Source organism: Typopeltis vanoorti, chromosome 23, assembly GCF_054136105.1.
Source record: "Typopeltis vanoorti isolate ZY-2024b chromosome 23, IOZ_Tvanoo_1.0, whole genome shotgun sequence".
Classification (NCBI taxonomy): domain Eukaryota; kingdom Metazoa; phylum Arthropoda; class Arachnida; order Uropygi; family Thelyphonidae; genus Typopeltis; species Typopeltis vanoorti.
This window is the reverse complement of record NC_143571.1, coordinates 14812937-14836718: the sequence shown is the minus strand read 5'-3', so window position 1 is coordinate 14836718 and position 23782 is coordinate 14812937. Positions and strand designations below refer to the sequence as shown.

Sequence of the window (23782 nt, the reverse complement as noted above, 5' to 3'; positions counted from 1 at the left end):
TAATATAAAATATATTAAGTACATATATGTAGCCATATGCATAGTTACAAATATATATATTTTATTAATTTCTTAAAATATATAAATATATTTATTTATTTAGGAGAAAAGAACTCTTCTGCCTTTGAAGAAATGCGAACAGTTGGAAGTGTACGATCCTTTTGCTGTAAAGCTGTCAGCAGACGAGAAACGAAAACTGGTGAGTAACCCGCTGGAATTATGAAACGAAATGTCGCTGCGGCCAAAGTATTTTGTGGGATAAACAAGCAAGTGAAAAATACCGAGTAATTTGGCTTCCTTAAGGTCGTTATCTGCTTGCGTTGATACTGACTGGCGTAACGTAAGTTTTGTTGGGAGTAAACCAAAAGTGAAAGTGCAGAAACATTACAGAACTCTTTTTTCCCCTCCCTGATGAATGATGTGGCGAAATGATCCAAGTTAACCTGTTTTTACCCTTGCGTTCCCTTTCCGTGCCATTTTCGCTTTCTGTTTTATTTAATTTTGTCTTTGTTTCGCTTCGTAGATTACGAAGCGAAACAAAGCGATAAGGAAAATTGTCTTCTGCAACAATTCTACGAGCGGTTTTGTTTTTGAAACGTAGTTTCAAAGTATGGTTTGCATGTTTTTTTTTTTTTTGGGGGGGGGGGGAAGTTTCCATGCCTTTCGTGGTCTTTCCCCTCCTTCAGAAAGATTCGCTCATTTGAACATTTTCCTGTTCACATCTTTTGATGCTATGAAATGTAATCAATGTTATTGGTATGTGTCGATTTCTAGTGTTTGTTCTGCTGACTATAAGCCACGAGGGTGATGTGCTACCGATGCCAACGTTGAGCTTGCACGAACTCCGTTTTAATAGTACTCAGTGGCGGCTCGTGCATGGGCACTATGGAACTGCAGCACTCCCGATTTTTCTCGCTGTATAAATATATTTATTAATTTATTTATATTTGCTTGTAATATTTAATTTTATCATCAACAATCCTCTACAGTTCTCTTATTTTGTGTAAAAAATAATAAAAAGCCATCTTGTAGCACTTAGGAGGGCGAAGGACTCTAGCAGCACAGTGTCATATTCTACGCGCGCAAGCATATGCACATCATAGTGAAATGCGAGCTTTTAGCGTAATGCGGCACTGTCCGTCGCGCAGTTCCACTGTTGTTTATATGCAGTTTGCGCCAGTAGTAGAGTGTTCGTAGTGCTTATCGTGTTTACTGCGTCTCTTTAAATATTTAGACATTATAATTAAAGACATAACATTTGTTATAGTTTTTATTTTAGAACATTATTGGGGTTGTGATAATTGGTTTTATTTTTAAGTAATTTTGAATTATACCAAACTATATAATTTTATCGATAATAAACAATATTTTTTCATGAAAGAAATATATTTTATTTTTAAGTAATTTTGAATTATACCAAAAAGTATAATTTCATCGATAATAAACAATATTTTCTCATGTTTAATTTTTTTTTAATTTTTACCATAATTTTGATATTTTATCCAAGCACGTATACAATGTAATACGAAATATACTTCCAGTGTGTATGTATATTTCGAAAGTTGCAGCATCCCCACGATTTTAAGCCACGAGCTGCCACTGAGCATACTTAATATAAGAACTTAGCAATTATACCTTCATTGCTTTGGTCATAATAGCAATAATAATAATAATAACAACAAATAAAAGCATGGTATAAATTCCGATTAATACATTTCAAAATATTCACCCGAATGTAGTATTAAATATAAACCCAGCCAAAATTGTAAACGTCTTGAAAGATGGCAATTTGAATATTGAGAATCCTTACACAATTATATACTGAGAACCAGAGACGTACACACAACTTTGGGATCGACTTTTTTTTTTTTTTAAGCGGAATTACATATTTCTTAAACTGTACGAGTTATATATTCTTTGCTACAGAAAAGCTATACCCCATGTACGCCTCCCTTTCTCTTAAAAACAAAATAGTTACCAGTGTTCTTGCTTAGTTATGAACCAGCGTATATTCAGTTGCTAATTCCAACGCAAGAAGCACGTCTATTCAGAAAACCCAAATTCTCACCCTTACACACCCATTACGGGACAGATTTGATTACCTTCTCCTCAAGTCATATAATATACTCCAAATATAGGCCTTTGGCCGGAAAGACTCCTGTTCGAATCAAGTCTGTGACGTTCATGCAGAACTTTTATTAGAGCTTTTCAATCAAACATCAGTTAGCTGCTCTCATATTGAGATGGATTTTTCTCCCTGAAACTCGGGTTTTTCGTCCCTCAAAACAGACAAACCTGCCCCTAAATAAAAATATCTACGGGAAACCATATATTATTATATTATTTCAGTAAGGAAATACCGTGAGTAGACATATTAATTAAAATTATAATAACAGAATTAACCCACGTAAAATATTATTTATTAGTAGAAGTTTCGCCTGAGTATCACGGGCATCTTCAGTACATGTAAAAAGCGAATTAAACAATAACTGACAATTTCAAAAGGCGCCATCTAAGTAGCTAATGTAAGATAACTAAAAAAGGTCATTAAATTTCCTAATTTATTAAAAAATAGATAAATAAATAAATTATATACATATATATATACTAGGGGGCTCCGTACCCCCTGACGCCTACAGTGCCCAAACCCCCGAGTTCCAGACTGGTAGGCCGGTTCTCCTTGAATTTTGAAAACTCGAAAGAGTCTCCCTCTCCCCTGGCGCCCAACACCCCGAGCTCCGGACTGGTAGGCCAGTTCTGCTTGAATTCTGATGACTGGAATTTTGAAAACTCGAAACTCAGGGTAGCCCTTAAGTTTCAAAACGTCTCAAATAACTTAACAAAAAACGTTACAGAAAAAGGCTTATCATTTTATATTATAGGGTATATATATATATATATATATATATATATATATATATATATATATATATATATATATATATATATATATATATATATATATATATAATTAGCAAAGTTAGGAAAGATTAGCTGATTTATAAAGTACTATCTCCCATAAAGGGGACAGATGTAAACCATCGGATCTGTTTAAGTTAGGAGAATGAAGTCAAGTTTCATATGTTTCTTTATAAAGGCGTTCCATGAGGAACCGACTTTTATGAAGGACTCTTATTTTGTTCCACTGAACTCTATGTCTAGTGTTGATGGCATGTTCTGCAAGTTCAGACTGTTCGGGCTCAAGGTATTGATTATAAGATTTGTGTTCTTCTAGCAGAATAAAAGCAGATCTTCTTGTTTGTCCCAAATAAGATAATCCACAAGAGCAAGGAATCCTTTCGACCAATGAGATTTTCCTCATTGGTCGAAAGGCAACTTGCAGAACATGACATCAGCACTAGACATAGAGTTCATTGGAACAAGACAAGAGTGTATGAGTGTCCTAGGTTCGATTCCCGTCGTCGACGTGAGGAGCTTAAGGATCTTTCTCAGAAATGGCCAAGTTAGCCGGTCTTGGGCGTGGACTGCAGGACTTTTCCTCCCGCAAGCAGGCAAACCGGCCCCATGAACACACTCAGCTACAGACATAGGATACACCGGGAGGCATAGGGCTAGCCACCTTATCCTCGGGACGGGTACGGCTTAGCAGGGCTAAAGATAGCTCCGTAACAGGCCACTAGACCTAATACCTGAAGGGAAGAAGAAGAAGATATATATTTTAAATAAGTTAGGAAATTTAATGACCTTTTTTAGTTATCTTACATTAGCTACTTAGATGGCACCTTTTGGAATTGTCAGTTATTGTTTAATTAGCTTTTTCCATGTACTGAAGATGCCCGTGATACTCGGGCGAAACTTCTACTAATAAATAATATTTTACGTGGGTTAATTCCGTTATTATAATTTTAATTAATATATTATATTATATTATTATACCTTATACTAGTATTATAAATGTAACTGATTTAAAATTTTATTAAGTTTCGCTGACGAAGATAGTTTTTTCTAATCTAAAAAAAAAAAAAAAAGTAGTCTTCTTTATATCTTCTCTAAAGAGAATAACAATAATATTAAATGAAGCACAAAGTTCTATAAAAACAACAGAGATTTACAGAGGCATCTACTTGAAAGATTTCTTTGCAAAAGCATTCATGCTTTGACCATCAATGTACAATAATTTGGCACTTGATTAGTACCGCGAACGCAATACAAAGTTAGACTTACCGACAGCAAAACAGTCAGAAATGTGTCGAGGAATACTATCTCCTTCAATTGAACAGCTAAGATTTCATAAATTGTAATGAAATGTTGAATAATTCTGATGACGAATACGGATCTTCACTTCATCACATAAATTACTAGAATGCATCTTTCTTAGAAATATCACGTCTTACCCAAAAGTAGACTAATACTGATCTAGAGGCAAAACGTAGACCTTTGTCAAGTTTCTGTTCTCCAATCAGTAAGGTGTTTAGTCTCAAAATGGACAATGAAATTCATTTTCCACCTGAAGATATTCACAAACTTTATTCCTCGCAGTGATGAAGGCTTTTATTCCTCATTCCACAAAAAATTCTTATCACCATCCAATCCTTGGATCTCAGAAAAGTTTGCCAACGCAGTACAAGGGGGGAAAAATCCTCAGTGTACTACGCTGAAGACTAAAAATCCAGCTTCTCTTGTAACGGCTGTAAAAATACCATCAGCAAATCCAAACGAGATTTTGAAACAGTCAAATGCTGCAAACCTGCGTCCTGTCCACATGGCAGTCGAGCTTTTTGGTTCCTTGCTAAGGCTATTGTGAGCAACGTTTGCACCCATGTTTCCACCTCTTACATCCAGATGATAGCATAATAATTCCATCCCAAAACAAGTCGACTCACTGGCATCGCTCTTCTCTTCCAATTCTTACATTGATAACAAGGCAAAGTTTCTCCCACTTTACCAAGAACTGCTCTCTCTCTCTCTCTCTCTCTCTCTCTCTCTCTCTCTCTCTCTCTCTCTCTCTCTCTCTCTCTCTCTCTCTCTCTCTCTCCATACGACCCACTGTCTTCACCAGAAAAAAAAATCCGATGAATTTCTAATAACCTTAACACAAACAAGGCATCCGCTCATGGTGGTATAACGCCTATTGTGTTAAGAAACTTGTGTCCTAGAATTAACACCTATCTTATCCTATTAAACTCTCCATCTACTCTACAGTATGGGAACAGGCCCACATCCGGCCTTCCGAAGAAAGTTATAAGAAGAAAGCCCAAAGAAAGTGATAAAACTCAGCTAACTTTTGCACCACCTGATCCCATCAGCCCAGTAATCAACAACGTGGATTCCGCCACTTTCTATCCACAGCCGACCTTCTAGCATTCACTGCCCACCTCCAGGAAGCCATTGAAAATTTCGGAGAAAAAAATTCACGTTCTTCTCTCTCGACATTGCAAAATCATTTGAGTGCGTTTGGCACAACGGCCTACCTAGCAAACTGACATTCTTTGAACTGAATTCTATCCTCTTCTACTGGATCGCCAGCTTTCTCAGCATTCGCTCACTACGAGTCATTGGGATGGTTTCTTCTCCTCAGATTTTCCTAATAATCTGGAATATCCCAGAAGAATCCTGTCCATACATCGCAGATGACAGTACTCCATTCCTGCGTTTCATTTCAAAAACCTTGTGGTACCCAATTGCCTACAAGATCTACCATGCCCAATATCCTGAACTCCGATCAGCTCGCTATATTTCAATGAGATTAGGACAACTCTGTAGACTTTAAGGCCATCAAAAGTCGGTCCTGTCTGATCTCTCGCAAGAAAGATTTCATGTCCTTTCCCCTAGCTTTCAATAATACCCCAACATCCAAACACGATAAGATTTCCCTTCTGGAACTTACTCCTCCAACCTTTCCTGGCACAAACACATCTCAGCCAAGACTTCTGTATCTGCCATAAAAATCGGTGTAATTTTCCCTTCAAGACAATACTTCATCCACTGTTTACTCTATACAAATCCCCAAACCACCCGACCATGGAATATTGCTCGCATATTTGGGATGGTACACCGAAATCCTCTCGTATAAGATTGCTCGATGCTAAGTTTCACTATGAAATATGTACAGGTTACAGTGGATCCTGTGCTGATTACTACAATGTTCCGTGCTATTTGCTTTAAACCCTGTGTTTGAAAGGTATAATACAACACGGAGTACTTTTATGCTGGAAGGCCAACAGCATAACATTTGCACAGTATAAGACATATTCAATTACTTGTCCATGTACAACCTAGCACTCATGATTCCATGCAATACGACTTGACCTAATCTATGCCATAAAAAGCAGCCCTGATTTCTCCAAAGTTCATCGCTGAGATAAAAAAAGTGTTAATGAAAACAGTTACTATTATTATTTCTTTTATTTATTTAGGTGGTAAATACTTTCCGTCTTGTAGGAGAAGTTGTAACTGTTTCTATCATCATACTATTCGACTGGTTATTCTGCGAATTCCTCCTTTTAGTACAGCGCCATGCTAAGATAGAATACCGCCAATCAGGTAAATAATTCGTCTTTGATTTGTCGGCTACTCACATTGACACTGGCTTACAATTTTCGTTAAGTTTAACTTGTGCATTTCTGATTTCTTGTTATTATTTCGGAATCGAGGTTAGTTTGAACAAATGCTTGATTTTGTGTTCCTGCTAAATTGCTCATTTTAAGTAAAATATTAAGTATAAAAGTGAAAAATGTAGAGCAAAGGCCGCTCTGTTATTTCTTACAAAATTAATACAGTGTATATATATATATATATATATATATATATATATATATATACTAGGGGGATATCTGCCCCCCCCCCGGCGCCTACGACGCCCAACCCCCAGAGTTCCGGGATGGTAAGCCGGTTCTCCATTGCTTTGAAACGTCCAACAAATTGATGTCTCATGAAGGCAAACACATTGTTGGACGTTTCAAAACAATGAAGAGACAAAAAACGTGACATAAAAACGTTTCAAATTTCGGCTTATCTTTATATATATATATATATATATAATACTTATTTTGACGGTAATATAGATACCTTCTACAACAGTCTGAACAATCGATTATTGCCTCTGCAAAGAACGATTACCGTGTGAATGAGATTATGGCACGTGACAGTTGCTTGGGAACACGCACTTAACATGTTCTAACTTGTCAGAAGCACATTGAAGAAAGTACAAAAACAAAGGGATTTTAAACCCATTAAGGTTTAAGGTCGCGGTCAAAAAAATTGCACCGTAGGTCGCGTGTATCTGAGAGATACATTCATTACTAGTATGTGATAAAATGCGATAAAACTTCAAAAAAAAAAAAACACTGCAAATATAATACATGATGGTTTATTTATTTTCAGTTACAACCTAGAAATTATTGAACAAAGAAAAAAAAAACTAAACAATACTATACTGACATCGGAGGTCACGGTATCTCTCAGATACAATTTACTATGAAATATCACACACCCTCACATTACACGTGTTAAACAAAAACTGATCGCATAAACAGTGTGGAATATCACTCGTAATATATGCATGCGCAGCTACTCATGACCTCCAAGCTATACACTGGGTATGTGTAAGGATATTTATATTAAATAATTTGTTTGTATCTGTCAGATCAGCCGCCACCTCCGCAGGGTTAAAGATTTTATCGTAAAGATTTTATCCGATAAAAAAATAAATAACAGCGTTGAGAAGGTTAGGGAGTCATCAAAAACAATTATAATTTAATTTAACAGTATCTCTAACTAAATTTGCTAAAGAAAATGAAAAACTTCGTTAAGGAGCTAATTGTTTTAAATGTTGAAATAGAGCAGCTAAAGCAGGAAAATCTTAACATAAACTAAAAGACAGATGACGTATTACCGGACAAGAGAACAGAAAACATACAAGAAACGACATGACAAATAAATGACAGGTTAGAAAATAAAATAAAAACTGGGGATATCGAAGCAGTCTATAGAAGAACAAGACGACTCAAGAAATTCTAAGACAAAAATTGTCCTTTGCCAATTATACTAAGTTTACTAACAAACAAACTACAAATAAAACATTAACGACCAGTTAGTTAAAAAGACTTATTGCTGTCGTACTTAATATTCAGCATTAGGAAAAAAGGAACGCAAAGTATGTGTAATCCGAAATCAGGCCTCAGTCAGACACTTTAAGGGAGAAAACTCCTTATATGTATAAAACTTTATATATCATGAATATAACAATCCAGCTGACCGAAGCTTCCTGTCTGCATCAAAATTTGAGCTAACCATGCGATAATCCTTAATTTTCTCTCCGATGACATCTGTTATGGCATTTGTAAAGTTATTGCTAGCAAATAGATCCAGCTATTTTAATCGGAGAGTTTGGTCAGCTGTACTGATGAACCATGACTCCCGAAATCACTAAACGAATACGTTGATCGTATCAGCATATTTCTACGCCTACGTCATTAAAAGAAAAATGACTGATCATTGCTTGTTACATATGAAAAACATTTCTTTAGAATCAAAATCTGCACCCAAACTATAATCAACAAATGAAAGCACTCCCAAAATAATCCAAGATATATACAACAAGGCAACCAGATAACCACGAAACGAAAGAAAAATGAGATTCCCTATGGATTAACAATGAATCTTCCTCTTAATCCAGTAGAAAGATACACAAAAAATTCAGGGAGATCAGTGCACCGAGAGAATCATGTATGACTTACTGCATGCAGCCATTTTTGTCTCCTCTGCTATTTAATATTTACAGGAATGACAACTGGTGTCTTCGCAGCCCTGTGGAAATGAGGTTTCTTTCAGTACGCAGATGACACAACACTCATTGTCGTACCAACCTTCAGAAAACAGTAAAAACAAGCAGCAGAATAAGAAGATATAAAACAAACATTCAAAGTGGATCCACAATAGTTCCAGTCGTACATAAATGCTGATTAAAAATCCCAGACTTATTCGATAAGTCCTTAGACACTCTCTCTCTCTCTCTCTCTCTCTCTCTCTCTGCACCTTCTTCTTTGAGTGCCATCTCCTATCGGAAGTCGGCGACCAACTTGGCAAATTTTGAGCGATCCTCAGCCTCTCTAAACAGTCGCTCAGAGTTCATACCAGTCCACTGTCTCTTGTCTGCCAGCCAAGATTTTCTCCGTCTTCCTTGTCCTCTTCTTCCATTTATCTTCCCTTTTATAATCAATTGAAGTATCTTATATTTTTCATTACGACGTAGGTGACCAAGGTATACAGTTTTTCTTTCTTTTTTTTTTTTTTTGGTATCTAATCGTTCACGTGATTTCCACATTTGTTCCAATACTTCCTGATTGGACGTTTTTGCTGTCCATGGGATTTTTAACATTCGTCTGTATAACCACATCTCAAAGGCTTCAAATTTTTTTATCGATGTTGTCTTCAAGGTCCAAGTTTCTGCATCGTACAGCAGCACACACCATCCATAGCATTTAACCATGCGTACTCTAAGCTCTAAATTTAAATTACGGTTACACAGTGTTGATTCATCAGGAGAAAAGTTTTTTTTTTCCATTTCAATTATTTTATTTCCATTTCTGGTTTGCATTCTTCATTTAACCAGCGTCAGAGATATTTAAACTTTGTCACTCTTTCTATTTGTTTCGCGTTTAAAGAAAGTGCTGAATTAAAAATTGGTTTCTTGTTTATAATCATGAAAATAAATCACCATCTATTGAAAAGCCAATCATTTGCCATAAAACAAGCTACAGTAATGTAAGAGAAAAAAATGTTCATATGCTGCCATAATACAAGTCACAACTGTAAAATATCCTGGCCTTCACGTAGATCACGATATGAAGCCATATTACAACTACCTTCTAAAGAAACTATGGCCCAAAACAAATTAGAGACATAGTCCTACCCAGTATTAAAACTTTGTGAAACAATAATGTCCTGTCTGAATACTGAACAGCATCTCAATGCAAAATACAGAAACAACTGGAGAGAGAGAGAGAGAGAGAGAGAGAGAGGTGAATTGCAAATTATGAATATAACAATTCTCCATAGTCAATAGAAAATCCAGTGACATAAAATATTCCCTCTTTATGACATCGCATGGAATGGTGCAGCACTACTACAAAAAAGAATATGGAGCATCAGCTTAAGTCCTTCGTCAACACACAAGGGAACAGCATTTACAGCAAGAAGTTACTGTCTATTAAATGCACTTCAAATGAACTCAGCGAACAATCTCCATCTACAAAGACCTTAAGAATACCCTGTGGACTCTTTGTACATAACTTACAAGTAGATGAGTCATCCTGAAAAGTTGCATCATGGGATACGATTAAGTGGCAATCAATTGTCGGCTAATTACTATGGTATGTTCAAGACAGTTAGCTACCGGGATAGCTTCGAGGATAACATTCAGAATCGTGATTAGAATAATTTTACCTTTTATAAATTATGGCCCACATCATACTATATAAATACAATAATATTCAAATTATGAAAATATTTATTTATCTGGAGTATTCCAGAAATAATTTCAACAACAAACAATATACATACCCATTGGAAATAAATCTTTCCATATCATTACTCATAAGGCTGGTAAGTTTTGAAGTGAGCACTCATAACATTTGATATTATTCAACTATCACCTTAACAATATCGCTACGAGAATGGTCTAAAAAGTTCTCGGCCTAACAATGAAAAAACGAACTTATAATTTCAAAATTATTTTTATTTTTCATCATTTCCTCTAGTCGCCGACTAGACTCGAAACCAAGTCTTCCTGCGTGCGGTCAAGCCCCGTAGTGTGCAAACGTCACATCCACTGAGCTACACAGGCTCTTCTGATTCATAATCAGCAGAGCCTGTGTAGCCATACTCCCTTAAGACAAATACATTTATTCCAGCGATGCTCCAGCGCCATTATACCGTCCCTGTAGCGGTTCTCAGTAAGATCTGCAAAATACCCCTCTACAGCTGGAATCACCTCTTGATTCGAAGAAAAATGCTGACCAGCGAGGAAGAGTTTTGGGAAGAGATAGAAGTCAGAAGGAGCCAAATCTAGGGAATAGGGTGAATGTACCAACATTTCAAAGTGCAGATCCCTTATTCTTCCCATTGCCAAAACACCTTTGGGGAAGGTGCATTATCCTGATGAAAGATAATTTTTTTCTTCTGTAAACCGGCTCTTTTCTCATGAATTTTTTCGTCTAGTTTTGTTAAAAGATCTGAATAATATTCCCCGGTTATTGTTTTACCCTTTTCATGAAATTAATAAACAAAATGCCTTTAGCATCCCAAAACGTCGATGCCATGAACTTTCCTGCTGATGGAACCGACTTTGTCTTCTTTGGCGCTGAACAACTGGCTTCTGTCCACTGTTTTGACTGCTGTTTGGATTCTGGTGTGTAATGATGAATCCAGGTCTCATCCATAGTAATAAATCGACGCACAAAATCAGTTTTAGTCTTGTTAAAACGCTCCAAGCACTGTTAATTAATAGATTTTTATGCGAGTGCGTTTTTGATCTGCTGTGAGCAAGCGCGGTACCAATCTTGCGCAAAGCTTTTTCAAAGGCTGGTACGGCCATGTTTAAACTCGGCGGCAGTCCATTTCTTAATTGTCGAAAACGAAGGAGAAGAGTGCCCATAAACTTTTATGAACTTCGAATGAATTTCTTTTGTCGTTAAACCTTCTTTTACAAAGAATTTCATAACCGCACAATATTCAAATGTTATCCATTTCAAGGGAGACAGACAACACTTTTGCTTCAGACAGCTGTATAAAACAAACTACTTGATAGAATGACTTGCAGTTTCACATGGATGCTTATGACAGATGTACCAACTTAAAAAAAAACATCTTGCCGATAGTGTTGCCATCTATGGTTGGCCTCGTAAGGTGGCTGCAACTTTCGTTCTGTATCTTCACTTTTGTGTAGGCGCACGCGCATGCACGCACACGCACACGCAGACACACACACACACACACACACACACACACACAGTTTGGCCATATATTGCTAATTGGCCAAAACGAATCTTCAATCCGATCATTGAGGAATGATATGTGTGTTCTTTCATTTACAAACAAAAAAATCTCCAAAAAATTACTCCGAATAGTGGAGTAATTATTTATCCATTCTTAAACCTTCTTATAAACTGCGTGTTTTGTATTTCTGACAAAGCAACTGCGGTCGTCTTAAAGTTTAAATAATATACCAAATCTACTTAGATCTGTTATCTAACCGTCACCCTTTGATAATGACAATCTTTCCCATGGACAGTCTGATAGAATAATACCACTGGCCGTCATTTTAGCGAGTTGTAATAATGGTTCGAGCATCCAGCAGATCACCTGGTTTCCATCCATATCGTGATCCTGTAGACGTGCTGTAATAGATTGCATAATCAAGCACCGAAGACATTCACTACTTCTCTCTCGCCTACTCAGGATAAAAAACATGCGACTCCTTGTCTGAATGCTGAGGCAGCCATTCTGAAGGTTAAGAACAGACTTGTTACTGACTATAATTTTTCTGCTTCCATTCAGTTCCCAGATTTCTAAAAGTGATTCGTGTTGAAGTTTCTGGAATAAAATTATTTTCACGCCATCTCAATCTAACATTATCAAAGACACCTTAACGACACAGACACTCGGCGAAGACTGGGAATGAAATAACCTCGAGAAAGGATAGTCATCACGTGTATGGAAGGCGACAGAGCCGATCTTCTGCGATTACTACGGACGGAGGAAAGACGATATGCCAAAATGTGTGTGTAGGGTTACCCCATCAATCCTATTGCACTTCATTGGATTATGTAGAAGACGAGCCTCTTCCAGTAACAGTCTCTGATTTGAAATGGTGTAGCAGCTATCTTTCTACCTAAGGAGATGGTGTTCTTCTAAGCCATGCTGTGATAGTCCCCTTTTAGGTTGCCAGTACAGAATATACTTTTCCATGTTATTTTCTTCTTGCTAAGGTGGATAAGTCCTGTCTGGATCCACATTCACAGGGAGTACTGTAAATAGCTGAGAAAGAGTGCGAGAGGATTCTAGTGATCCTTGATTTGTCTCAGGAAGGAGAAGACTTTGTCCAGAGGTTTATAGACTGTTCTGATTTTGTGTTGTTTTAGGAGTGGGCTCAGTCTATTTCCTGTTGCATCGTTAATGTAGGATAGAGATGTGGTGTATGTATAATCTGGCTGGGAGGGATGGGATGTTTGTGGTTCTTTTTAAAGCAATTTTTTTGGTTTAACCGTTTAGTTCAAGCGATATAAGGAAAGTCTGTTGTTCCAGATGCAGTGCGGGTCCTGAGGGCGAAATTCACTCTGCCCTGGAGATTAAGGTTTTGAAAAATTTTGGACAGGATGATGATGCTAAGTAGAAATGACATATAATTACGTTTCGTCCTCTGTGTGCGTGCGTGCTTACAACGGACTGAACACGTGAGACCCACCCGATTGCCTTGTAATGAAAGTATTATCCAAGATGACTAGTTCCCTTCTCTTTCTTCTTCACTAGGAAAAGTAATTCGGTGTGTGTGTGGGGGGGGAGAGATATTGTTGAAGAACTCTAAAAAGTTAGAAAAGCCTGCGGGCGTCACGTGGCAAAGACATCGTCTATGTACTTCCGACACAGTTTGGGCTTCAGGGGAGCGGCTGAATTTAGTGATCTAGAGAAAAACGATTAATTCATGATTACTTGAGACAACAATCCTAACAATACATCATATTAAATGAAAATATAATTAATGTTCCGTACTTTTCTGAAAAAAATGATGTTTATCAAGTCATTCAAATGAAAGTAATTTTCAGTAACTTAATGAGTGATCGTTTCTAACCAAGTGGGAAATCAATCGACAGCAGGATCATTCACAGTTATCAAGCGTGTGATAGAAGCTGTTCGAGCTCCTGTGAATCAGTTGTCACGCATGAGGACTTGGACTGCATCGTTTCTCGAATCCACAGCCCTTTTTTTATGTAAGGATAAAGAGTGGGAAGTGTTTAGTTAGCCTATAGCAGTGATTTAATTAACCTTTACCAGCCGTGGTTTCTCTCTTTGCATCCCTGAAAACGAAAATGTTATTCGATTTTACGCCAGCGCGTAACTGCTTGTCATTTTTTTCTTGATTTCCCGTGAAACTACAATCAGGCTGCTTGTGCAAGACAGCTTTACGTTGTATTGAATGCCCACAATAATGATAGATAAAGAAAAGAAAATATCTCTTACTAATCTCATATAAAGAGGCCATCAGGGCCATCGTAGTAAAGTCGGTGTATCTTTCCCTGCTATTTGGAAAGACTGCGTTCGAATCCTGTCTAGGAGGCAAAGAACCGTTAGAAGGGCTTCTCAACTGAAGGAGGGTTAGCCGTTATCATACGGTGGCGACAAGTTTGCTCTCTCTCTCTCTCTCTCTCTGAGCATAACTGCAATGTATAGTTAGTATGTACTTCAGCGTTACGGCGTTTGCTGGTATTTAGCTGTAATATGGACAACATATAGAAATGTTTAGGCTTATTTTCTACGTTTCATTTGAACGACTCTTATATTAAAATGTTATTTAATTTGTGCTTGTTTCTACATAGTTTAAAAACTTTGCTCAATTGAATTTCCTTTTACACTTTTATGGAAAAGAAAACTAATCATGTTTTTAGATAATTCACAGCAGTTTTTGAAACAATAACACGCTGATTAATCTGATTCCAGGAGTACACGTAATGAAAATGACAATCTACGGTAATGGAGTAGTTGGCAATCTGGTGAGATCAGTCCTAAAAGGATTTGATAAGAAACACTCGATGGATTATGTGTCCAGCAATGCAAGTACGTTCATGTGACATTTTCATATATAAACTTTGCGTCAAATATTCAATTCAACTATATTATAGCAAGAGATAATTTTAGAAGTGTTGTTGTAAAAAACAAATTAATTATTCAAGCCTATAATTCTATCGGCTTGAACGAGCTATTTTATTGGAATTTGAGAATCCATCATTCTTTAATTGTGCTTATGTTATATACGAGTATATTAAATGTTTGGGACTTCATCATCTGAGTCTCTTTACTAAATTCAGCGTGCTAACACGTTATTAGATCATAGTTATGATAAAACTGCCAGTTTGTGTATCATGTGAATAATGATAAACTTCTAACTCTATATCTTTCCCTTCAGAATGTCTCCCTATGCCTCACGTTACGCCTAACAAAACCATTGTTAACATCTACTTGATATACTTTGGCATGTGGATTTTAATGCTTATAGAAGTTTATGGATTAAGATTAAGAAGAGTCATATGTGCCTTCTTTTATCCCAAGGTAGTGTTGTATTAATTAGTCACAATTTTCTAAATATTTTAAGACTTTTTAAACAGAATAGTAAATTTTAGTATTATGATGGATTCGTTTGTAATTATAACTGTGCATTTAAAAGTCAGATCTTCTCTCACAGTTTTGTGAAGACAATAATGGGGAAAAAAATACAACACTATACCTTCTCTGAGGTCACACTTTGGAGTTGTTAGTACTGCGCATAATTAGTGTGCTCTTAATGTTCTATAGCAGTAAAACAGGACTGAGCCTTTAGAAAAACTGTAGAATTCATCATTACTAGTAGTGCTCGTATCACACTTTTTTTTTGTATTATAATTACACAACGCCCTTTTCGTGTATATTACTAAATATTAATAAAACGAATATATAATATACAATATACGCTTCCTCGTTATTTCCTAAAATACCTACTGAAATTAGCTACACTTGTGAGCATGGCGCTTGTGTGGTTGCTATAGTAACTTTTATTTTTTTATTTTTTGAAACATGTAACGTGTAACTTTGTTGTGTGGAAATATACAATTAATTACAGAATGTATCACAGAATAAAAATTTTAGTGCTTTTAAAACCCTTTGATTAGCTATGGGAAAAGTCCAATGAATTTTTGGAAAGACAACACTTAGGTTTATAATTTATCCATAAACATTTAACATGGTATATAGTGGAGTACTGAAACAATGCAATATTTAAATTACTTTGATAAACAATCGATACCACTGATACGCCAATTTCCTGGGATCAAAAAACTCTGGAGTATGTAAGTCTACATCGCATTTCACGCGAGTGCTGATCTGCCTAATTGGAATTTCAGTATCTTGTTTTCGTTCAAGAATCTCGTATTTACAGTATTTCACTTTTAAATTTCTGAAATATGTTTTAAAATTTTATTTTAATATGACATACGTTACAATAATTTTTCACAATAAGTTGCCTGGCTAATATATTATAAAAATAAATTATTGTCTTAATACAGCAATAACATTTGGTTCACTAAAAAGTTTTCTCGGGACTGTGGAAGGGTAAGGTTCAACGTATGCGAGTTTGTATATTCAGACAAACTCAGATTGAGTTTGAAATACCAAGGCAACTCCTTAAAGTAGTAATTGCGTATTGAAGTAGGAGAGAGTTGGTGGTTTGAAAGATTCTATTTCAAAATATATTTTGTTTATTAGCTTATTTCTCCAAGCTGCCTAACATAAAATGTCATTAGATCTTAGTAAATTGAAATATTTCAAGTTTCAATTTTAAATTAAAATAAAAACCTTATGTTCCGTATAGAAATCGTAAGTTGGTTTTAATAGAAAACCTATGCTGATTTACTGATTATTTTACTAACCCCTTAAGCGATGTGTCCCCCCCCCCATTACTAACCTGTCTAAAATCGGTTTTATTTTCCTATAGAGAGACAAAAAGAGGACCCTGCATTTATACAACGCACGACTAAAGAAACGTAAAGCCTTCATGCGTCACGTGAGTCATCGCGTCCGAAAGCTGGCACGAGATAGAGCCATTTCGGTAAATTTCCTTAAAGATTATCATTATTTTCCGTAAAGGTTATCAGTGTATAAGGATACGAGTCAACCACTGCGACGTACGTTGGTGCAACCAAGTGGAGACTTTGCATTCTATACAATTAAACTATTCTCTCTTCCCCCCCCCCCTTCTTCTTCGGCATTTTTCATATTTCTCCTATCTCTCTCTCTCTCTCTCTCTCTCTCTGTGTGTGTGTGTGTGTGTGTGTGTGTGTGTGTGTGTGTGTGTGTGTGTGTGTGTGTGTGTGTGTGTGTGTGTGTGTGTGTGTGTGTGTGTGTGATGGGTGAATTACAGCGTGACTCCCTCAACTCTTTTCTGTTGTGTATACAGAGCAAGCTCGTTTCGTTTCACAACTGATGTTCCTCATTCGAACGAAAGCACCCCCCCCCCCTTTCCCTCTAACGTAGTCCAGGTGCGCAGCGAAAAAAAGCAATGGTTTCCAAATATGTTCTTATCTCATCGAATAAAATCGTTTTTTATGTCGACGAAAATATAACAGAAGTCATTGTATGAAAGAAAGAAAATTCTGGCTAGTTCACCCTTTCTCTTTCTTATACATTTTCTTCTCGGTGCTAGGTTATTCCTCCGAGCCTGACCAAACAGTACGCAGTGAGCTAAAAAAAAAAAAAAAAAAAACGGGTTGCGCAATATTGTGCCTATTTGAAAGACTCGCCGATTCGCGGCTGGCCTTCTTTCTGATCAGTGGTTCCAGATCAAGGACGGTAAAACCTGATCTTTCACGGTTGCGTGTGAACTACTGCTTTAGACTATTAAGCAGCACAATGCACGTGTAAGATAACCAACAGATTTCCGCATTTGTCACTTTTTTTTTTAATTAAGTTAATATTTAAAATCAGAGTTTCAGAAAAGAGTTTGATTACGATTAGAGTGAATATTTTTTTTTAATTTATTTAAATCTTTTTGTTATTCTTTGAACTCTATTCATCCTTTATTCATTTTGATTTAAATAACAAAATCGACATAATATTGTAAAAATACTTCTCTGAATTGTTTAATAATCTTTATAATCTATTGAGACTCCGTAGCTCAGTCGGTATAGACGAAGCCCTTTGGTCGGAAAGACCTGGGTCCTATTCCCGTCTATGACTTGAGGAATCTTTATCTGATCTCTTTCGACTAAAGGTGAGTTAGCCGGTCTCTTACGGAGGTAGGGGGATTTTTCACCCGGAAACTCGGGTTTTTCGTCCTCCAGAACAGGCAAACGGGCCCTGTGAACACACGCATCTACAATCTTAGGATGTCTCCAGGAAGAAGGAGTAACCAATCTATTCTGTAGGATTTCGGATTTCGGTTCCCAATTTCTATACGGCAAAAAGTGCAGGGTAAATTAGCTGAGCGTAAATTAGGATTAGGATAATCTATTACAACAGTACTTAGTTTCAATGATCATGCGAACAGTTCAGCCTCTTATATCTGTATGCAATCTCAAATAATTTCATTTCTTTGAGTAGAAGACTGTGTGTGTGTGATATGACAGTACGTAATAAACCTGTCGCTTTTTTTCTGTTCTCTATGAGTGTATTAGTTGAACAGTGGCATGTTAATATAAATGAATATCTCTTTAATTATTTATTTGCATAATGTTTTATTTCCTACAGATCGACGAAGGAGTTTTTGCAGCACTTTTTCGTGAGTATCCTCGTGCCCTAGGCTGGCTTAGGAAATTTGGCTTGGGTAAACGATCTTGTATACTGTGTGGAGATCCAGAACAAAGAGATTTCCGTGAATGCGATAGAGGGTGCTGTTTCCTTTACTGTCCATCCTGTTGGCGAGAAGTAAAGGTAGGCAGTTATAATTCAGATAAGTGCCGTTCAAGGAAAGAACAGAAAACATAAAGACGTCAGAATTTAGTCATTAGTTTAGCAAAAAGGCTTAGCTTGTATTTCCAGGAAAATTTTCCCTTTGCTGAGTTGACTCATTGGTCCAGTTCCTTGCTTGGCCAGCTGGTTGTTTGTGCATAGGTTTCTGCTTCTCAAAAAAATAAAATAAAATAAAATAAAATAAAATAAAAATAAATAAAAAATATACATGTACGGGAGATTTAACCTGATATTTTTTTTTCTAATGATGCTTCGTTTTGCTGTTCTGTATCGTACCATTTCTCAGGGATTACTTTTATCGCATACAGGACTGTCAGCGTACATGAATAACTGATACCGTCTGAGATTTTTTTTTTTATCGTGAAAAAAAATTAATATTTCATTTTCTAAATTTAGAAAAACAATATTTATCTGTTATCTTGTATATTTAAATACGTTTAAATATTGAAAGTGAAAAAATAATACCCATGATGACGTCACTCGCATCTCAAACAAAGTATCATTTTTTTTATAGATGTAGAGAGATAGCTCACTTCTTTTTCTCTTGTGTCTTTTCTTTAAATTATAGGATTAATTTCCAAGAAGACTGCTCAGTTAGTCTCGCCATTGTGATTTGAAAAAATATAGACAGCCGCTTTTGATATTGCAGGGAAAAAAAAAAAAAAATCCGATGCGTGTTTGCGCTAGTGCTTGTACTTTTCTTAAAAGCTAAGTTAATGTTCATTTCATTATGTCATATCCTGTTTTTTTCTTATCAAATCACAATTATTTGCAATCAACGAAGATAGAGACGTACATCTGTTTCGTCTTAATATTGAGGCAAAAAAAAAAAAAAAAAATTCTAGTAAAGGCTGTACAAAAACGACTTCGTTACGGTTAGCAGATAAGTAACAGATTGGGGGGGGGGGAAGAGAATACTCTTTCAAAGGAATATGCCGTAAGAAGATTAAATAGACGTGTGTACAAGATGCCACAGCGCCTTTCGTGCAAAGAGTTCACTGACTTAAAGAAACCCTGGACTAGAAAACAGCGGCTGCTTATGTCACTTGATGTCCGAGTTGAAAGTGTCATTTCGTATTTGCCCAACAGAACAATAAAACGCGACTCAATTTGTGTTCTGTTTGGTAATTTGCTATGAGATAAGCATGCAGTTGGACCTCATGAACTGTGAGATCCAAAAGAAAATTCACTCTCCTGTTTATAGAATTGGTAGCAGATTTCATTAAATTTAGAAGCGAAATATCACGTAACATTACTAATTTAATAAGCCGAAAGGCTATTTTACCGGCGAACATGTTAATAGAAAAGGGGATGGTAAATCCCTTTATGTTTTGAATAGCCGGGTACGAAACTCGGATCGAAATCCATCGTAATCCATAGAGTTTCATGCCGATCGTTTTTATCGGCATGAAACTCTATGGATTACGATGGATTTCGATCCGAGTTTCGTACCCGGCTATTCAAAACATAAAGGGATTTACCATCCCCCTTTCCATCACGTAACATTTTTTTTAATTTATTTTCGGCGACTATTTCGGCGAAATGTTTGGCGGCTAGTTGCCTATCTTTTTTTTTTTTTAACTGAAAGTGATGAAATTCATCTTTTAATCAAACCACTTATCTCAAATTTGCAAACGTCTCAAGGAGAAAAAAAAGGTGAGGACAAAATGAGAAAAAAGAAGAGGAAGAAAAGGAGAACTCTGTGTTAACTTCTTTCAGACGGTCCGCCAATTTTGGCGTGAATGAGAAGGAAACAATTTCTTCCATCCCTTACCAACGATTCATGTGGTTATCGGTAAATTACCCATTCTGAGAGTAACTTCTTTTTTTTTTTTTAGTTGAAAACCGGCGTACGTAGAGCGAATCGCAACCCTCGTCATAGGAGCAAAAGTAAAAGGCCCCATGAAAGGGAATCAGCTACCGTGGCCAATTTCTTTTAAATTAGAGAAACTCGTACAAATTCGTGAATAATACACTGGTTATTTGAAGTTATGCGTCCGTGTATAAAAGCGACGAGTCAATTATTTGAATGGAACGAATAAACTGATGAAAAGGTTGGCTTATTGAGAAAATACTTAAATTCACTTATGAATTTCGATGTATTTTAGGAACTCTCCAAAATATCAAATTTCAACAGTTCATTAAAATTCGGAGTAGAGAATACAATTCGTACAAATGGACAAAAAAGAATCTAAAACTCGCGTAAAATGTCAACACAAGATCAGTAGCAGTAGGAAATCCATTTAGTCGAAAGGCTGTTTAGATGGTATGCATCAAGTACTGGGAAGCGAGTTGCTTTTATTGAGGTAATGGTTCGTGTTTCTGGTTAGTACGTGACAGGTAATTGGAAACGACAATCAGCTTGGAATCATTTTTAATTCGATGCTGATCAACTTTTTACTTTTTATGAATATCTACTTTTTAATTTTTTTTTTTTTTTGGCTAGATGGGTGAAGCAAGAATGCTTTTCATATTCCCCGTTATCTGTAGAAGAAAATTTGGAAGGGGTAATATAGTGCTATAAGCTCTGATCATGGCAGGAGGGTAACAGCAATAGCCGAGTCTCATTTAAAACTTCATTGGCTGCAGCATTACCATTCGTAACCCTTCCTGGGTGCCCATTTTAGTCGCCTCGTACGACATGCATGGGTGTGATCTCTAGACCACTCCATAGTGGCCAAAAGATCGTCCAACTCAGCGTTGGTTCGACTCAGTGACGGGTCCTCCCCACCACTGAGCAGAACCGTTCATATTCCAGGAAATGGCATCCACCGACAAGGCCCCTCCCCTCATGAGCCATGCCGGAAAACACCCTACCCCAGAGCTCAAAATGCTCTCTCAGGGCAAATCCCCGAAATCTAAGTCCCCCTCACCAGGAGAAAATTTTCGGAAGAAACCTAAGAGAGCGAATTCTCGAAACTCGTCCCATTTTAGTCGCCTCTTTACAACATGCATGGGCTGCAGTGGGATTAATAAGTAAAGCCACCTCTAAAAATTAGGACGATCCCCCCGGACCACTCCCTACGAGTAGCCAAAAGACCGTCCAGCTCAGCGTTGGTTCCACTCAGTGACGGGCTCCTCCACCACTGAGCAGAACCGCTCATATTCCAGGGAAAAGCATCCACCGACAAGGCCCTTCACGGGCCACGCCCTCCCCAGAGACTCAAAATATTCCCTCAGGCAAACTCCCCTCACCGGGAGCAAAATTCCGGAAGAAACCCAAGAGAGCACGAAACTCTTCGTCCATTTTAGTCGCCTCTTACGACATGCATGGGTTGCAGTGGAGCTATTCTTATCCCGGCCACCACATGGGGTTTATTATATTATATTATATATATTATATATTATATTATTTTCCTTATCCTTATAAGGACTGGCTTAAAGGGCCGAAGCAAGAATGCTTTTCATCTTCCCCGTTATCTGTAGCGGACAGTGTATGGATAAGGTGTTATTGAGCTATTAAAGCTCTGATCATGGCAGGAGGGTAACAGCAATAACCGAGCCTCAGTTAGAACTTCATTGGCTACAGCATTGCCATCCATTACCCTCCAAGGGAGGGTAATGGATGGCAATGCTGTAGCCAATAATAATATTTTGATGGCAAAATATTATTTTTCTTATAGTCCTTATAAGAAAAATAATATAATATGGACCTTATCCTTATATCCTTATAAGGACTGGCTTAAAGGGGCGAAGCAAGAATGCTTTTCATCTTCCCCGTTATCTGTAGAGGACTGTGTAGGGATAAGGTGTTATTGAGCAATTAAAGCTCTGATCATGGCAGGAGGGTAACAGCAATAGCCGAGCCTCAGTTAGAACTTCTTCGGCTACAGCATTGCCATCCATTACCCTCCAAGGGTATTGGATTGAATGAATCAATCACCGCATCTCACGGTCGATTGAAATTCATTCCTATAGCCAATATAATATAATATGTAATAATATAATAATATATGGAATTTGGCCAATGATTTAATTATACTAATATGATATAGAAATCTTAAAGGTGTGTTAGAATTTTTCAGAATTTTAGAAATTTTTTAAACTATTTCCAAAATAGACTTAAACATTTTAAGAAAAATATAAGTGCATTATTATTTCAAAGAAAAATAAACTAATATGCTATCTAAAACAACAATAACGATATTAAATTAGTATGCACGATGTTTTCCAATTCCATATAAAGTACCCAACATGTTGTTGAAGAAAGGCGGAAAATTGGTCATATAATATATAACTAAATTTGTTTTTTCACCTTGGTGGTTATTTATTTCAATAACAATTTTCTTTATTTTCATGGACAGGGAAGGTGTTACGTGTGCGTGGCAGACGAGGAAGATTCAGAATTATCAGATGATGACTTTTGAAAGGAATGGAACTGCAATCACCGAACCTTTACACAATAGCGAACTCCCGAAAAACTTGAAGACAGGACACGAAACAGATTTTACTAAATTATAGGAGAATTGTAAGTCGTCCCATTACACATTTATCTATTCAATTAAAGCCGGCATGTTTCTGTATGAAATAAATAAATTTTGTGTTACTATGAGGGGACTGTTTTGAGTATCCACGTTATCTTCCAGTGCAACGGGAAAGAGCTGAGCATAAAACCACCCATCGTTGATTAACTCTTTTTAAATCCCTAAATAAAAATAAAATTAAAAGAATTCATATTTCTATAAATTTTAACAACATAACGCCATATCAACATAATCTTATATTGCACTTACTACTTGCCATGTTATTTATCCAGGTCTTCTTCTTCGCGTCTCTTCCATCCTCTCTTCATATGTAGTAGAGTTATTTAGAAACGGCTTAGGTAAATTAATAGTGACAGTAATTCTTAGGCCTCATCATCATTGAGTCAAAGACTCATCGAGCGAGGCCATTCATCCATTCTCAACTTTCATGGAACGCAGAACGCAGAACGATATGGGTGACGCATAAATGCTTTTCATATTCCCCTTTGTCTGAGAAGGAAGTTCTTTGGGTGGAGAATTATTGAGCTTTAAGCTCGCCCTGAAAGGGCAGTGTGATTAGCTGTGTTTAGCTAAGCATAGAATTGACTTGGGTCTTTTGTATTTGCAGAAATCTGCTTCGTTGT

The 23782-nt window shown here is 36.7% G+C and overlaps 1 protein-coding gene across 1 annotated transcript in view; it reads left to right on the top strand.

Moving 5' to 3' along the window:
- Positions 1–23076, top strand: part of LOC150093641 (protein sneaky-like) — a 43944-nt gene extending 20868 nt beyond the window's left edge. The window contains exons 5-10 of the mRNA XM_090413114.1: positions 104–199; positions 6378–6504; positions 14677–14793; positions 15143–15285; positions 18454–18636; positions 22980–23076. Coding sequence (XP_090269240.1) covers positions 104–199; positions 6378–6504; positions 14677–14793; positions 15143–15285; positions 18454–18636; positions 22980–23042 — 729 coding nt within the window. The 3' untranslated portion in view covers positions 23043–23076. The remainder of the gene's footprint in view (positions 1–103; positions 200–6377; positions 6505–14676; positions 14794–15142; positions 15286–18453; positions 18637–22979) is intronic.
- The last annotated feature ends 706 nt before the right edge of the window (positions 23077–23782 follow it).